Genomic DNA, 19,055 nt, shown 5'->3' with positions numbered 1-19,055 from the left:
TACCTTACATTCCTAAAGTTAAATATAAATAGAAGAATTTGTAAAAGAACAAACGAAAAAAAAAAAACAGAGTAAACGAGCAAACAAACAAAGAAATATTTTGTGCAAAAACTAAACGTTTTCTGTTCAAAGTGAGAATTTCAGGGCTCGAGAGATGAAAAGGTCAAACACGTCATTTCCCGGAGCAAGCATCATTGCCTTGCGTGGAATGTTTAGCTGTTTGGCTGCTACGGAAACAAGCATGTCAACAGCAGCGTGTGCGTGTGGAAGGGAAGGGGTGTGTCTCTGGGGCCGCAGCGAACCGCCGGGCCGCCAGGGTACTGTGCCATTTTACACTCCGCAAATACATTAGCAGCCAAGGAGAAAACGTACAGTAAAAACAAAATCCAACAACTGGACTTACACTGATAGCAGAAGCACAGTGCTGGTATTTTAGATGCTAAAATGGGCACAAAATAAAGACACACACACATACACACTTAAAAATGGAGCTTTGAGCACTTTTACAGAGCACGACCAATAATCTGGGAATGGAGTGCGATGACTCAAACAGCTCATGCATACGGCTTTCCTACCAACACGTTATCTGGATTTGTCTCCAGAAATGACAGTAGTCAATCGTTAGAATCAAGGGACCTCGTGCGTGTTTTTCAACGTCTTTTGTGGGGGGGGTGGTAAAGATATTCTGCAGCGCGAGATTACCGGTTTACGATTCACAGCTAAGGAAACACAGCGGAGGTGCCGATGAAAGCTTTAGTGTTCTACGGCCGCTCCGGTGTTAGAGGATCTGGAATATACTGGCCGGAATGTTGTAGCGGTCTGGAAGGACCCTCATTTTCAGGGTCCCGTCGGCTCCGCAGGTGAAGATACGGTTGCCTGGGCCGGTTTCGATTTGCATCACGCCGGCACCGATGTTTCGGAATATGGACTGTTTAGCGTGCTCTGTGCTGAAGGAGTGCATGAGACCGTGACCCGCAAACTTCCACACCTGAACCAGAACAGGAATATAATTATTAAAAATAATGTGCAGAAATTTATTTAAAAAGCAACATTCAAAAAAAAAAAAAAAAAAAAAAAAAAAACTTTAAAGGGGTGGTCTAATAGATTTTTTCAAAGGCTTGATTGTGTTTATGGGGTGCACAGCAACATGTGTTCATGGCTCTTAAAAAAAAAAAAAAAAAAAAAAAAAAATTGCATTATTTTTCACATATTTTACACTATTGTACACTGCTTTTCCTCGCGGCCCCTTTGTTGCATGTTCCCAGGGGTGGGGTTTAACTGGGTTTATGATGTCACTAACCCGGAATTATTTTGTTGTAGTCCCTTACCAGCCGTTCACTGTAGGCGATGCTATGCTAATTCTGTAAAAGACAATTCCTTCCTTTGCATTGATCTTTGAGCTTCGTAACTTTGCAGATGTTGTTTATGCTCACACAGCTACATTACACACTAACAAATGTTAAAAAGGTGAAATCGTATTATATTATATATATTATATTATTATATTATATATTATATGATTATATTATATGACCACATTAAAAAATGTAATTACTATTGCAGTTTGCATGTTTTTTTTATATATATATTAATTTGTTACTGATCAAATCAAATAAGAAACATTTTATAGCTTATTCACATTGTGTACTCGGAATAAACACTGACAGTAAAAACATGCCATTGGAGAAGCGCTAATTAAATATCACCACTGTTATTAAATATCACCACTGTCTAAGCCCATAATAAAAAAAATGTTTTTGCCAAACATTTTTGATTGTCGAAATTTAAATGCATCCTTAAATATTAGTTATAGATAGATATATTAGCCAGGTTGACTGACTGACAAATTTTGACCGATTTGAGATTATCGTATAAGCCGTTACAACAGTTTAGAAGTAGTGAACTGCCTTGTATCAGTTGCAAAAACTAGCATTATTTTTGTGTATACAGTAAAATATTGTGCGCATTTTTTTTTTAAATGTATATTTTTAAATATTTTGAAACCTTTCTCAAATGCTATCACTAAAGTGTATTATAAATGTTCAGTGCAAAAATTCTACTGTATGTTGTAAACATTTTGATTTGAATAAACAACTGGTTAATATATCTGACAAGAACATTCATAGCTGTTAATGTAAAATTCTTTTAGAGTTGTTGTAATTTCTAAATTTTATTCAGGTTATCTGCCTTTTTTATTTAATTTTTTTTTACACATCTTTTCAGTCTTTTTATCAAGGGACATTTGAACTAAACAGCCATGGACATCAACAAAAATTTAAAAGCTGATATTTTTATTTATTTTTTATCCTAAAAATGTGAGAGTGCATTATTATTTAATACGCACATTTAACAAATAATTAGGGACAAATTTTGAGAATCTACTGATAATGAGTCATGGACAAAACATCACAAAATGTTGAAGAAGGTAGACTATTGCTTGCTTTTTGTAGTTTTCACACATGCTAGTGAAGATGGCAGCTGCTGAGGAGGAGATCTCAACACTGACTTGGTGACAAAAAAAAAAAAATTCTGTCGTTTGGCAATAATTTAAATTCAGTCTAATTATTTATTTTTTTGGAGTTATCAATGCTAAATAAAAAAATAAAAATGAAAGCTTATTTAATGTGACTTTGTATGCTTTTGGCCTAAATATCCACATAACAGCAACAGGAGATGTTTAAGATGAATTATGTCACTTTAGAGGAATATACCTTCATGTTCCCTTCGGCTGAGCCGGTGACAAAGATATCTTCAGTGGAATCCATGGCCAGCGCTTTGATGGCTGAATCATGTGCCTGGAATGTGTGGAGCAGCTGTCTCTGACGGATGTCAAAAATACAGACGAATCCCTTCCGGCCACCCGTGATGATTAGCTGCTGTTTAGGAGCATACTGAAGAACGGTTGCACCGTTCTCATGGCACTGAAACGCTGGATACAGAGAAATACCAGAATACAACCTTTTTATGACATTTAAAAAAATATATATTGTATAAATAATATTTCAAATAAAATAAAATCACTTATTCAAAATATTTTTTAAACATTTTTTTCCCTCCAGAGCCTGTGGACATACCGTGTATCATTGAGTTACTTGGAGAGACCAGAGTGTCCCATAAACAAACATTCCTGTGGAAGAAAGTTAAATATTTCCTCAAAAATGTTGTATACAGTCTGTTTCTATATGGCAGTAAGATAAATCATTTAACTGACCTGCCATCATTGGACTGTCCTGCTGTGGCGATTAGACTGGAGGATGCAATGAAGGCAAAATCACAGCAGCTTTTACTGTGACACTGCCAGCTCTGAGACAGAAACACAGAGATGCTTATTATATGGTGACATATTTAATAGTGAAGTTAGTTTCAATAAAAGTTCTAGTATTATTTGTTTGCAGATGCCACATGCTTTAATTCAATCACACAATGAGGGCAGTTTGTGGCTGTCAGTAACGCAAGGCTTGTGCAGTACCAAGATAAAGCTCTTACCAAATACGGTTTGGGGTTTGAGGAGGTCTGATTGACTTGCCAGAGGCTCAAAAAGCCCTCGCCATCTGCAACACCACACTGCAGACAGACGGAAAGAATGAATATATTTAACGGCACAGACAATATTTTTAGCTGTATATTGCATAATGGTACATATAAAGGACAGAAGACACAACAGGATGACCTTCCCTGAACAGATGTGCTGCTGTACTGGACTTATTACATAACACCAGTGTCAACAATTAACACAGTACTGACGTATTCACGCTATTCTGTGAAGTCAACAGCACATGAACAGACATTAAATGAGCCTGGATATTTTCACCAGGCGCGATCATTCGCGAAAAAGCGAGGATTTATTTTTTTCGTCCTGTGTGTCGAAAAATGCATTGTTGGTCAGCGCCACCTAGCGTGCAAACGTGAATTAGCAGAAGGTGATCCATCATTTCGCGCTCTGTGTGAAAGCACCGTTCGCTTTTTTGCATTGCGCTCAGTGTGAAACGGCCTTAATATGATTGGAAAAAGTGCTTCATATTTTTCGGGAAAGTGTATTTTTTTTTCAGGATTCTTTGAATAATAAAAAGTTCAAACGAGCAGTATTTATTTGAAATAGAAATATTTTTAACAATATAAATGTCCCAACTGTCAAAGTTAATGCATGCTTGCGGAATTAAAAGTATTTATTTCAAAGCTTACTGACCTAAAAGAGTAGCGCATAATAAAAGTAAATTAATTTAAAAAGTGAAAATATTAAGTCACTAGATTATGCAATTTAATCATTTTGGTAGTGAATGTTTCAATACCTTGTTGCCCTGCGAGTTGAAATACAGGCGTGTGACACGAGCGTTTCCGGCCTGTCTGAAACAGATGAGCTGCTGTGGACGATTCCACTCAAACATCCTCACACTGCCGTCCTGAGCACCCGTCATGTCTAAAAACATGACAAACACGTCAAACAGGAGTTTCATCAAAACCTACAGTGTTTGTGTGTGAAATAAAGAGACACTCACAGTACTGATAGATGGGATGAGACGTCATTCTCTTCACGTTATTCAGGTTCCTCTTCATGATCTGACACAAATTACACACACAGTTCAACACATGAAAGATGTCCTCTCAAACACATATACAAGACTGAGATTCTTACAGTTTCTTTATATTTTACAGTACAATTTACAGTATTCTATAGTATGATTTAGTGAAAGATTTGCTTGGATTGTTCATTGCAAATGTACCATAAAATATGCAAATTATTGACAGTATCATTACCATGTGATACCAGATCAAGTCAAGTCAACTTTATTTATATAGCGGTTTTAACAATACAGATTGTGTCAAAGCACTTAACAGGATCAAATTGTAGGATAGAGTGTCAGTAATGTATAATAATAAGTTTAAACACTCAATTTTCAGTTAAAGGCATTTCATTATTGAATTCAGTGATGTCATTGTCTAGCTCAGTTTAGTTTAAATAGTATCTGTGAAATCAAATAGATGATTATTGCTAGAAATGAAGTGTCTCCAACTGAGCAAGCCAGAGGCGACAGCGACAAGGAACCAAAACTCCCTCTGTGACAGAACGGAGAAAAAAAAACCTTGGGAGAAGCCAGGCTCGGTCGGGGGGCCAGTTCTCCTCTGGCCAGGATATTATTGTTTATTTATTGTTTTAATTAAAATTTTAAATGTATAAATGTATTATATTTCTATTTTTATATTGTTGCAATTTCTAACAATAATAGTATTATGTAGTTCAGTATTTTATTATATTTTTAGTTTTATTTGAAGTTTTATTGTATTTTAAGTTGCGGTATCACTGGGGATATGTCCCCGGGGCTCATCCAGGTGTCCGGCCTCCGCCGACGATCAGGGCCACATACATCATCTCCCGGCGCCGATCCACCATTCAAAACGATAATTGGTGTGAAGTTGAACTACTTGTTAGAAATTAGAAAACTAGTATGAAAGTAGCTTCCTCAACTCAATCGTGTCATCTTTATCAGCTGTGAATGAGAACAAGAGTGGAGGTTGATGTGATGACGCAGGTCTGTACCTTGGGCCGCTCGGACTGTCTGCGGTTTACTCCACTACCTCCAAACGCTCTTATCAGCTCAATACAGACTCATCAAGAGCTCTGTTGAGACCACGACTCACTGTTTTGTGTTCTGCTGATAGCAGCCAAAAGAAAACACTCAGAAGTCATGCTTCATCGGCGGGTGGAGCTCTGTGGGAATGTGACCATCATGAACCTGCATGTGTGCATATGTACAGCGGGGTCCAAAATCTGAGATGCTTCTGTGTTTTCCCTAATTTAGCACATTCCTGTACATTACAACTATTTGAGTAAAGTCGTACAGTTTTAGAAAGCTGAACTAAAACAAAAATATAATATGAAAATTTCTTTCAGTGTTTGTTTTTTTCTTCTTCCTGTAATGACAGAAGAAAATCTGACCAACTGTACAAAAGATGCCCACAGATGTACAAATCTGCTTATTTGACTAGTAAAAAAAAATAGCCACTACATTTTTTCCCCAAGTTTATTTGCTAATTTCATTCACATCCCAGAAAACAGTCTGACTAACATACCACATTGGCACCTATGCTGGTTTGTCCGCTGCCCAGCCATGGCATGGAGGATGACGCTGCCATTTGTTGGGGGGCAAAAGGACCGGCACTGGCCTGGGCGATGTTGGTGTGAGACGAGCGGTAATCCACATCATCAGAACTACACAGAGAAAATAAGATGTTGACTGCAGTCCCTTCAAATCTGTGAGCTGAATGATTCAAACACACACAGACAGGTGACAAACCTGCGAGACTCCTTGTCAAAGTCCTCTCCGATCCAGGTGTAAGGCTGAGCTGCGAGCAGCGTGGACACGTCCACTTCCTGGACATCATGAGTGGACGCCAGCACTATTTCATTAGTGTTAGCCTGAGAGAAAAATACAAAAAACCAAACACAAATTAAATGAGACATTAAAACACTTATTCCTCTTTTGAAATAAAGTTTACTGCTGAATGTAGAAATTAAAATAGCATTGTTGACAGAAAAACAAGTCACGTGTTGCATTGTAACATAAATAATTGTAAAACACAGGAAAATAAATACTTTAGTTCTCCTCACTCCACATAAATCCTTCAAAATTAACTTTAAATTAATGAGACACAGAATATTGATTTGAGTTTAAATTGATTTGAGGTTAAATATATCTAGGCTTTGAGCCTAGATGAAGTCCAGACAAGACGATAATGTGCATAATGTGTCGTGTCACTAATTACACAGCTTTTCATCAGAAATATAGACGAGAACATAAAATGTCATTTGAGAAGAAATTGTTTTAAAATCTTATCTGTTTATTATCTAAAATCTATTACGGTATACAAAACAATTGTTCTGGCATAAAGACAACCCTTCAAACGTTACCATGTGCCTTCTATTAACACTAAAGTTCTCCAGTTTGTTCTTACAGTAAATATAGTCAATAATTAAATCTCAAGAAGATAGCAGTTGTGTTTGAATAAAACTAGAGAGATGTGAAAGAAACGCCAGGCTGAAATACCCAGATGAGTGGCGTGTTATTTGGTGTTGCTAATGATGATGGTTGTTATCAAGGAATAACACACCTAGGAATGTCATGACTGACCAATCAGAATCAAGTATTCCAGTGAGCCAAGTATTTTTAAACTTTAGTTACAAGCACTTGGAACATCTGAAGTTTATTGTTTTATCAATTAATTATGCAATTATTCGATTCATTGAATTCCATTGTACAAACGTGCAATGACAATAAAGTATTCAATCTAATTCAACTAACTGACCATGAAAACTGACTTCACAATCATAAGGCCATTAACAGAGCCAATCTTCTATAATAGAACTACAAATAGAAATGCCCTTACCTTGTTAATGGCAAACGCCATGATGATGTCAGATTCTTTATGGATGATTTTGGCTTTGCCTCCTGGGTAACCCATATCAGCCTCCACCTGTAACACAACACACATACACAAATACACACTTGCTTGCATTAGTCTGTTCTGCTGCACTGCTGTTTTTAAAATAATCCCCCAACCACATCCACACAAATACACAGCAGCAATAGCAGGAAGTTTGCTAACATGCAGTTGAGACCATGTACACACCTCCTCAGAGGGCAAAACATGAATTAATCGCAGTTATTACTTGATCTAAACATGGTGTCAGAAGCAGAATCCGGTCTGATTGGTTAACCACTTTCAGTGCCGCTGGCAGTTAGTGAGGAAGAGCAGTGCCGAGAGGATGAGTTAGGGAATGTGAGGAAAGAAACTGACTTGAGTGTGTGTGTGTGTGTGTGTATATGTGTGAGGTCACAGAATGTTAACAGAGGATAGAAGCCCAAAGCTTTGAGAGGGTTTCACAGAGAGACGAGTCCCATTCTGTGTCTCAGTACCTTGTTGGTTTTTTGAGCTCCAGTAACGCAGTTTTGTATGAGGTGGTCCACATGATCATCTAAAGACTACACAATACACACCACAACACACACACATTAACAAACACACACAGTGCACAGCACAAAACACATGCACGAGTGACAAACAGATGGAGAAAAACAAATTAAATAATAAAGACCAAAATGAATCTCATTTGGAACAGAGAAAGATGGTCTTGAGATAGCATGCACATGTCAGTACTTACCCTCAATACATAAAGATGGCTTAGCTACTTACAAAATTATATATTTATTTGATAAAAATCTTGATTTAAAAACAACAACAAAAAAAGCTGCTTATCTTGAAGTTCCCTTTAGCACCAATTTAAAACTTCTAAAAAACTATTGTCTTTTTAATAATTTTATTCAGACATCTCTTTCTGGTTCCACCCCTTTCATTTCCCAACTTCTACAATTCTCCACAGCTTTCATTGGTGCAGTTTGGCTCCGCCTATTCAATGCCTTCACTCTGGCCCTGCCCACTGCATTACCTGTCCTCTGGCCCAGCCTATTTTGTTGCCTAAATGATAGCGATTAATGACAGCGTTTATTATAGATGTGGGTCTGTTTTGTATATCTGGGTGTAACAGCGATCATGTGCTCTGTATGATTGATTACCATTAGAATAACCACAGGTTTACTAAAAATGCCATGGTTAATTTGTGGTTACCTTAGTTTTTTGGATATATTTGTAGTAAAACCATGAATAATTTTCGTAAAGGTACATATGTAATTAAAATATTATGTAACTGAGTGCAGAAATGAAGGTGAATAGCCAGTCTTAACACTTTACGCGATCTGGCTCTTGATTTCTTTGCCGGGAGGCAAACTATAGATATGTAGAGTATTTACATGTGTCTATACATATCTATAGACCTATTTGGATGAGACTAGTTTTCTAAACTACGTTTGAGTTTCAATTCTTATCACCTGACATCTGCAATTTTCATGTACCAATTCTGACGAGACTGACATCTCCGTGTTTATTCCAGAGGTGGGAGGGTCTGGCCATTGGAGAGATCACGCATTCTTTAGTATAACCACAGTTTTACAACTAATACCATGGTGAAGCTATATGGCTAGTATAGCAAAACCATGGTTAATGTGTCTTTTTTTTGTGTTTATTTATTTGTAGTAAAACCATGCTTAATTTTCATAAAGGCACATATGTAATTAAACATTATGTAATTAAGCGCAGAAATGAAGGTGAGTAATCCTACTTGAAGCTGATATTACAGTAGCCAGTCTGAACAGTTTGGGTGATTTGGCTCTTGATTTTATTATAGTTTTTTTTTTTTTTTGCCGGGAGGCAAACATATAAACAATTCGCACAGTAGTAAGAGTGTCTACAGTAGTTTACGTTGGCCAAAACACAAAAGGAAATGCACTGTGAAATAAATATTGTCGGCAATCACAGACATTCATATTCGGATGGGATTAGTTTTCTCAAAGGATCACTGAGTTTGCCAAAAACAGTAAATAGTAAATTTGCTCTGGAATTATTACAGAGGTTGTGTAAGAAAAACACAGACGTGACAGATTTGGATGGGAATAAAAATCGCAAAGTACCTCTGTGAAACACAAATTTCTCTACTGACCCCCTGGAAAACTAGTCCCATCTGAATAAGAATTAATTTAATTTGTTGCATTTATATAGTGCTTTTCTAGACACTCAAAGCGCTTTACAATGTGGGGGGGTGTCTCCTCATCTGCAATCAGTGTGCAGCATCCACCTGGATGATGCGACGGCAGCCATATTTTTTAATGGCAGTGAATCGACGTAACTGACGCTAGGTGGTCACATGAATATGATTGGTCCTGCCTATTTAAAAATCTCTCGCACCCCATTTATTCTGTCAGTGGCTGGTCCCATCCCTGTATTCTGTAGTTACCTCACTCTGCTTCCTTTTCTTTGTGAAGATGTATCGAATCAAAGTCTCCTGAAGCACCTCCTGTTTGACCAGAAAATGCCACAGGCGGCGAGCAGGGAAGGAGAAGCGCTGCTTTGACCTGAAGAGAAAAAACAACAACAAAAAAACAGTTGTATACACATATACATAATTATTTAAAGATTTAGTAAGTCTGTGGTTTAATTGAGACATCCAGTGCAAATACTCACTTGAACGGTGTGTTATCTGGCTCTAGCATGGCTTTGTGTCGGAGTATAGCTGGTCCTCCACCTGCACTCAGGTCCGTGGGGAAGGTGTTGATGTAGTTTGGTGGAGGACCATCAAATTTGTTCATTTTTTCTAAAATAATCTGTTCCCAGTTTTCCAGTGTTTTCAGCACAGCATTGGCCAGGGGAGACGTCACTGGCAACTCTAAGACAACACAAAGAGGCACAGGAAAAGGAAGTGAATTATTTAGTTTACTTTCTGAAAGTTTGATCATGTTAGAGTTCATTTCTACTACTCATGCACCTGTGAAGTCCAGTCCTGTCAGGGGCAGGAATGTCTTGACATTGTGCAGGGCAAGTTTGACCATCACTAGGCGAATCAGAGACCAACTGCAAAGGCACAAACACAGAAACATCCTTCAGTCTACACACTTATATGATATACGAAACATGTATTGTGGTGCACACAGGACCGATGTCTTTCACTAAACACCAAAATTACTATAGCTCATTTTAATATAATTTTAAAAAGGTAGTTTCAGCAGCAAGATTTCTTTACCTCATCAATGAAAATAGCGAGTTTAAAAATAACCTCATTCATGAAATGCAATGATTATGCATTACTGCACAAATCGTTCATAAAATGCATAATGATAAATACAGCAATTTACATAATAATGTCTTCACAAACAACTTACATCTATTTTCAAGAATGGACGTTTTCATGAAGGTTGTTTTAACTTAAATTTTTGCATTGCATGGCACTTGATTTTTATTTGAGTTTACAAATGCATCGCAATAAATATTCCTTATCTTAGTTTTACTTCTTGAATTTTCTGTAACGATCCTTCTTAACTTTTTTGATGGTTATAATCTCACCTGTAGGAGTTTGGTTCAGAGTGTTCGGTCATCTGTGTATCTGAGAGGAAGGCATCATCATCATCATCATCATCCTCATTGTCACTACCACCGCTCTCATCTGAATCGTACAGCGCCCCGCTATCAGAGAGAGGAAGGAAAGGCTGGAGGAAACACAAACACATTCACACAGACAGAGAGCAATGAGACAGACACTCTAGCAATTGCTTTTCAGATTTATAAACTGATGGAAATGTGGTGGATGTGTACTTGGAACAAAAAAATGCTTATGTTTTTGTATATACAGTGCATATTTAAAAAACAAAAATCAGTTTAAATAAAGCAGTAGACGCAGTCTCACTTTGGCCACAAAGTAATCCCACATGCTGAGCTCAGGTGGAATGAATTTCTCCTTGTAGGTGGGCCGTTCTACAGGGATGGGTGGAGGTGTGGCAGGAGTCTCTTTAACGGGACGTCCAGGAACAAGCATGCGCATGTTAAACCTGCGTCGCTGTCGGTCCACATCCTCAGCGGGAGGGGTTGGGGGAGGTAATGCTGGAGGAGAGAGAAACAAATAGTGAGAGATGTACAATACTTATACATCAAGAAGAAAAAGAAAGAGGTATGTTTGGAATACCAACTACTTCATGAAAAAAAAAAGTAGTATGCAGTACCTGCACTGTGCAGGATACTGACTCCAACAATGCTATAAACTCAATTTGACCTTCCGTTTCCAGTTTCACAAATGAATCTCTGCTACAACTTTTCACTGCAATCTCTTGACAAAATTTTATTAAAAATGCTAAATACATTTTTATTTTCAAAATGATTGGTGGGCACCATTTGCTGACTCCTAGCAGCAAGTATAAACTGCGTAGTATGTAGTAAGCAGTAAGTTACTGCCCTATTCCAAACACAGCCAGAGAGGTCAAATATTTTTAAAATGTTGAAAAAAAGGCATGCCAATAAACCGACAGAGCAGAAGTTAGAGAAACTATGAAAAGAGTCCTGTTTGAACAAACTGATCCTAAAATAAAAGCAGACAGCCATGATTATAAACACATCTACTAAGCAGGTGGTTGATCATTTGATTGAGCTTCGCAGCAGGTCGTGCAGCTGGTTCACGAGTAATGAAGTTGAGAGGGTCCCTGTGAACTTACAGAGTATGGCATGATATCAAACTGCTCAAACACACACACACACACCACAGCACACTGTCAAGAAAACAAACCTTCCCCGTTATCCTGTTTCGCTTCATCAGGTACAACTAAATAACAAACACAATAACATGTTTATTAACAATTAATAATAATTATATAATTAATACAATAAAATGATTATTAAAATAAGTTTTATTTTGGAAAACATATACCACTTGTGACATTTAAAAAGAAAAAAATTAATATATGGTCTATGTGGTTCAGTTAGTGAGTCGCTGAGTTTCACAAATCTTTCTGATTGATTCATTTATTTGTGGAAAATGCATGTTCAAGAACCTATTTATGGAACACAAATATCACATTATGAAAACTTAATTAATTCCAGTATTTTCAAAATTTCTGAAAAATAACCAGTTTTTGGTTATTAATAGTGATTATGACTGTAGGTGTTTTATTATTGTTTTTCAGATTACTGAGTATTAGTATTCTTGTCAGTAACACTGATGAGATGCTACCTGAGCCATATACAACAAACCCACAGAAACACACACAGAAAAAGAGAGATGCTTTAAACCTAAAGCTTTCCTTTACAAACAGCTTTTGAAATGTAGCTTACAAGTGAAGTATGTATGAAGCGTCTGTGTTGATGAGCTTTCTTTTGAACTGAAGGGCATCTCATTAGCATTTAAAGCACATTTTGATTCGGAGTGTGGAATGTTTATCTCAAATGTAAGGGAGGACAAATCTGAAGGGAAGAATCACCTCAGTCATGTTCAAAGAGAAATTCTTGCAGTAAGAGTCTGTGAGTGCGAGAATGTGTGTGGTGGGGCGATTTTGAAACAAAGAGCTGCCAAGGAAACAGACAGATGAATTTACTTTGTTGATCAAAGGATCTTCTCTTTGAGTGCTGCCAGACAACACCTTGACAAAATGCCAAGAGCCGACAAGTATGAAAACAAAATCTTAATCACTGGGTTATTTTACACAGTTTTATAAATGTGGTGCTTTTATGTGACACCAGAAGCACTATCCAGTTTGGAAACACCAGATTTTTGGATTTACAGACAATTAATGGGGTAATATTTGTAACATTTGGACCAATCAGACACACAACTATTTGTTATATTTAACAAATAATCTCTCACCCAACCAAAAGGCCAACTATGAGGGTCTGTGGACCCTTCCCCCGAAAGACCTAAGAAGGCAGAACAGGCCTCTGGTTCCATGGCGACCCATCTGATAACACTTGTTTTATTGCTCAAAGGAATGCGGGAACTCACTTCTTTGCCCCTTAGGAAAGAGGCATGGCCTCTTCTCTAATTAATTTCTGGTTCTGCCTTGCAAATTAAATGTCTCTTTACGATTTTGAACCTCGCTACATGCTCTAATGGATTAATGGCCAAGGAAATATCCTTTCTTAGAGTTGATACGAACTTCAACTGATCTGTCCGTCCAGCGAGCATTCAGTGCATGGCAATTTAATTCTGCTATAGTTATTACTGTCAGCCGATATAAATAATTGTAATTAATCATAATTAAATGTAATTATTTATATACAATTCCCTTTTGAGCTTAGAAATGGTTACATATTATATTAGCTATATTAGCAGCAACATTCACAAATGTTTACAGAACAAGAGGGAACCCAGAGTGCCTGTAGCTTTCTCTATCTCGGTTATATCACGTGATAGAAAGTCTAAGGCCTTCTCGAGCCGTACGGCTGACCCATCTAATCTGCAGCCTATAATGCATCAATCTAAGATTGCTGTAGAGACTAAATGTAATTCCATCAAGTTAGCATTTTTAAACATTCGCTCACTAAAAATTAAACAATTTCTGATCAATGATTTAATAACCACAAACAACCTGGATTTTATGCTTCTAAATGAAACATGGCTAGAAGACAGCTGCAGTGCAACAGTCCTCAATGAACTAGTACTCATTAGGAGGAATGAGTCCTCCTAACTTTAATTTTATAAGTGTCTGAAGGACTGTTAGGAGAGGTGGAGGTGTAGCTGCTCTATTTAAAGATATTTATCAATGCAAGCAAGTGTCATTTGGTCAGTATTTGTCTTTTGAATACCTAGGTATTGTGGTGAAAGGTGCTCCACGCATTCTGTTTATCATTATTTACAGGCCTCCAAAATACTCCTCCAGCATTTGTTGAAGAGTTCACAGAACTGTTGTCAATGATTTCCTCAGAGTTTGACTGTTTTACTATTGCAGGGGATTTTAATATTCACATAGATAATGCAGAAATCGAAACTGCTAAATAAATTATAACTGTTATTAACCCTTTTGACCTGATTCAGCATGTGCATGGACCCACAAACAATCGTGGACACACTCTAGATTTACTCATCAGTAGGGATGGCTCGATACAACAATTTTGGCTTCGGTACGATACCAGAATGTAATACCTCGGTATCGATACTAAATCGATACCATAGGTGACAAATAACTAGCCTCAAAAGATAAGTGAATTTAAAACAATTTTATTAATAATAATAATAATAAAAACAGATTCATATCTTAATACCTTTGTATCAAACTAACAAAAAACCTACAGGGAACATAGGTTACATTTTGATGTTGGATAAAAAAAAAAAATAGGCTAACTGAAGTAATAAGATGAAAATATATTCAAATCTTCTTATCTCTTCAGTGCAAACACATAGTGCAAACAAAATGTCTCAAAATGTAACAAAAAAAACCTACCGAGAACAGGTTACATACTGACTGAAAAAAATACAACTGAAGCTGCGCAATTAATGCAAGAAATATTGCTTTATTGTAAAGTGTTATTCTAACAAAGTAATATTCAAAATCACGTTATTATTTCTCTCTCAGATTGTTTTCAGATTTCAGACTCAGCCAAAGAAAAAGCATTAAATAAATCTCACTCTCTCGGCTGTTTCATATTAGCTGTCGGCAGCAACATTCCCTTCATATTATTGATTCTAAAATTAATATAGCAAAATTCTTGCTCAATTCAAATCCAATTAATATTTGATTGTATGAAATGCAAGTGCATATAGTACGTGACCAAAACTTCACTGGTTCTAGATTGTCACACATGCACATTTGAGCATACTGTATCACATCTGTTTGTGCGTTGATTAGTTGTAAATAAAAGTTAAAATTAAATCTGAATTTATGAATGATGCACTCACCTGTCGATCTCTTAATTTTCTGAAAAGATCAGAATGAGCAAGCGACAAGTGCTTAAAAAGGTTTGATGTGTTGTCTCTATGGAAACACATGATTTATAGCAACGCTTGCATACAGGTGCAGGAAGGTCAGTTCCTTCACCTTTGTCATCTGTTTTGTATGCAAAGTAAAGCCATATTTCACTTCTACTGTTCTTTTTATTTATTAATTTCGGGTTGCGTTGATAAAGTTTCATCTGTTTGAGCCATCGCGCTGTTCTGTTGTCACATTTACCGGTTGCCAAGCAATTTGGGAAGCACTGCCACCTACACGTGCATTTCGCAACAGCAGAGTATGAAATACCGAATTGAGCAAAATTATGATATCGTACCGTTTGAAATATAATATATACCGATACTTTTCCAGTACCGGTATACCGCGCATCCCTAATCATCAGTAGAGGTCTAAACTAGGGATGTGCCCGAATCCGAGTACGGTATTCGGAAAAGTAATGATGTGTACTACGGCAACCGTAAAGGGAATAAATACGATATATACGAGAAAAAAATTTCAGTGCTTTCAGGGAGCAGTTATTAATATGCGGGACATTGAAATCACTTAAGAATGCGCGTTTGCTTTTTACTTTCACTTTTGAGATTCGCGATCACACGCAGCCTAATCTACTAAGGAGCGGCACTACTTACCACACATTTTACAAGATTAGCTGTTTGTCAGTGGTGCTCAGGATCTGCAAATCATTCGACACTGTCCTATCGGTCATCTCTCCTTACCTCTCTCTGTTTATGTGGTAAGTGAAATTTTATGTATTAGGCTACTGCTATTAAGCAGCTAACCATGTCCCATTTGTGGCTCCGTAGAACACATTATTTATTTTCCGTGCCTTTCCGAATACGAATTCGCTATTCGGGCACATCCCTAGTCTAAACATTTCATCCATTGTTATTAAGGATGTAGCACTATCTGATCACTTCTGTATTTTCTTGACTTGGAGAAACTTGTTCATGCCTTTATCACCAGTAGGGTGGATTATTGTAATGGTCTCCTCACCGGCCTTCCCAAGAAGACCATTAGACAACTGCAGCTCATCCAGAATGCTGCTGCCAGGATTCTGACTAGAACCAGAAAATCTGAGCATATCACACCAGTCTTCAGGTCCTTACACTGGCTTCCAGTTACATTTAGGATTGATTTTAAAGTACTTTTACCCGTTTATAAATTACTCAATGACCTAGGACCTAAATACATTGCAGATATGCTCACTGAATATAAACCGAACAGACCACTCAGATCATTAGGATAGAGTCAGTTAGAAATACCAAGTAATAAATCACACAAAACAAGGGGAGTCCTCTTTTAGATATTATGCCGTATCTGTTTAGCTGTGCATTTGTTGAATGAGCACTGTGCTACGTCCGAACTGACTGCACTGTGTATAAGCATTTTCTATTCTTAACTGTTTTGCATTCTTTTTAAATCAATTTTATATCATTTTTTTTTTTTTGTTGATTATTATTATTATTTTTTAATTCCTTGTTTTTATTGTTGTGAATGACTATTTCACTTACTTTTATGTAAAGCACTTTTGAATTGCCACTGTGTTTGAAATGTGCTATATATAAAAAAAAAAAAAAAAAAAAAAAAAAAAAAACTTGCCTTGCCTACTACTCTAGGTTTTACACTTTTTGTTTTACACAGGTTTTTGACTTGGGTAACTGAAAATAAAAATGAAATAAAAAAATTATATTAGATGAAAAACTAAAGTTAGAAAACCTAAATGTTGGCAATTAACTGAAAGAGTTAGTTTTACATGTCAAATGCCAGTTTGACATGGCAGATTGCTGTAGCTGCCTCGGTTCAAGCGGTAGCATGAAGCGCGCAAACTCATCTACTATATATAGCATGCAATTAACATGAATTAACATCAGAAGGAATGCTAAAGTAAATAGTGCAACTTATTAAAATATATATCATCTCATTTAATCATTTAATCAATGTTTCAACTAGGGCTGCAGCGATTCGTTGACGTTATCGATTACATCGATTATGAAAATACATCGATTAGCATGGAACGCGCCGACGTCACACCTTTAGCCACGGCCATTGCGCGAGCCTGCAGTTATCTCTACTTAAGACTGTTTTTCTGCCATGTTTAACACAAAACAAAACTCTAGAGCAGAAGGTAAAGACTAGTATGGCAACATCACTTCATAGAGTTGCGTTTATAGAGCATTTTATTATTATACGATTATATTTAAAGTTACTGTTAGTTGTTTAACTGTGTGATGGATTGGACAAGCCTCGACTGGGCTCATTTATTTAAAAACGGGCTGTCAGCTTTGATTATGTCGCTCTAGTGTCCTGAATGCGGTTGTGACTTCAGCTGTTCATTCATACAGATTTGTATTCAAGCAGATGCTTTAATCTGCTGAATAAATAAAATATTTCAAGTCTCTCACCTGTAAGCAACTGCTGTCAGTCCCAAACAATAACTATGCAGCCATAATGTGCACTTCTATTGACTGAATTGTATCACTGCCCTGCGATTCTCTCTCTTTCTTTCTTGTTATTATTATTTCTCTCGTTTCCTTGCTGTCTTTTTTATTTCTTTTTTATTATGTATTATTATTTTTTTCTCTCTTTTCTTCTTCTTATTATTTATTTATTGCTATTTTATTTATTTTTCTTTTTTTATTAATTATTTATTGTTATTATTATTTATTTTTCTCTCTTTTCGCATTATTATTTTTCTTTATTTTTTCTCTCTTGTTGTTATTTATTTTTGTAAAGTATTAATTATGAGAAAGTGTTTGAATAAAATATTAAAAGATTAACAGCAGAAGTTACTGTTATTATTTATTGATAGTTTAACTAAATAATTCATCAACTGATCAGAAAAAAATAAATAGGTTAAATCGAAAAATAATCGATAGATTAGTCGGCAATAAAAATAATCGTTAACTGCAGCCCTAGTTTCAACCACAGAAAAAATATCAGTAAACAGCTTATAAACAATGTCATGTAATGTTACCGTTTTCTACAATATGCCCTTTAAAAAGTATAATCAAACTGGTTCCACTATAAAGGTCTCATTGGTTCAGACAGAAAGAGAACAGAACAAACTCTCTGCATGTTGACCTCAGACAGCTGGTGTGCACCTGAACCTGAGGCACTCACCACATCTCTACACGCAGTGGGGAAGTCGGCTGGCTCTCTCTCACACACACACCTACATCTAGACTAGAGTTTAAAACAGGCTAAAATGCTGAACAGAGAGGCAAGTGAAGGGAGTGTGTGTACCTGGTGTATTCTCAGACTGGAGCTCTGTCTGCCTGTTTGACTCCAAATTGGCTGTGATGGTCACACACACACATGAGATGATGAGATGAAATTGAGACACAAAAGTAAAATATGCACACAAAACACAAAAAGGCTGAATGAAAACACAGACAGATGAAGTAACAAATAATGAAATGTAACATAAAAAAGAACAAACATCACCGCAAACACACGCAGCACCTCTCCACACATGAACAGGCAATGACACACACGTCCTGCCATCTAGAATACATGGGTAACACTAATAAGGTTCATTGTTAGTTAAATTTGAGATAATGTTAGCTAATAAAAATACAACTGTTTATATTTAGGTCATCTTAGCTCAAATATGTTAAATGATACAATCACACAATTTTGATTTTAATAATATATTACAGTGTTTCATCTAGGATTTTTTCCAGCTGTGGTGGCAAGACTATTTGCCATAGACTACGCCCCCTCCCCAGCCAAAAATCATGTGTA

The 19,055-nt window shown here is 36.6% G+C and overlaps 1 protein-coding gene across 2 annotated transcripts in view; it reads right to left on the bottom strand.

The window, feature by feature from the left end:
- Window positions 1-137: 137 nt before the first annotated feature.
- Window positions 138-19,055, bottom strand: part of LOC306887959 (dmX-like protein 2) — a 77,296-nt gene continuing 58,378 nt past the window's right edge. The window contains exons 30-45 of one of the 2 annotated variants that reach the window (XM_079446018.1): window positions 11,288-11,481; window positions 10,948-11,090; window positions 10,373-10,458; window positions 10,072-10,273; window positions 9,845-9,962; window positions 7,914-7,979; window positions 7,384-7,470; window positions 6,294-6,415; window positions 6,070-6,208; window positions 4,497-4,557; window positions 4,290-4,417; window positions 3,487-3,564; window positions 3,212-3,303; window positions 3,075-3,127; window positions 2,712-2,929; window positions 138-988 (exon numbers count right to left, since the gene is read on the bottom strand). In XM_079446018.1, coding sequence (XP_079302144.1) covers window positions 779-988; window positions 2,712-2,929; window positions 3,075-3,127; window positions 3,212-3,303; window positions 3,487-3,564; window positions 4,290-4,417; window positions 4,497-4,557; window positions 6,070-6,208; window positions 6,294-6,415; window positions 7,384-7,470; window positions 7,914-7,979; window positions 9,845-9,962; window positions 10,072-10,273; window positions 10,373-10,458; window positions 10,948-11,090; window positions 11,288-11,481 — 1,997 coding nt within the window. In that variant the 3' untranslated portion in view covers window positions 138-778. The remainder of the gene's footprint in view (window positions 989-2,711; window positions 2,930-3,074; window positions 3,128-3,211; window positions 3,304-3,486; window positions 3,565-4,289; window positions 4,418-4,496; window positions 4,558-6,069; window positions 6,209-6,293; window positions 6,416-7,383; window positions 7,471-7,913; window positions 7,980-9,844; window positions 9,963-10,071; window positions 10,274-10,372; window positions 10,459-10,947; window positions 11,091-11,287; window positions 11,482-19,055) is intronic. The other variant, XM_079446019.1, reaches the window with a different exon arrangement.

This window comes from Barbus barbus, assembly GCF_936440315.1.
Source record: "Barbus barbus genome assembly, chromosome: 22".
Lineage (NCBI taxonomy): Eukaryota > Metazoa > Chordata > Actinopteri > Cypriniformes > Cyprinidae > Barbus > Barbus barbus.
Note: the sequence above shows the minus strand (reverse complement) of the source record. Positions and strands in the feature narration are given on the sequence as shown.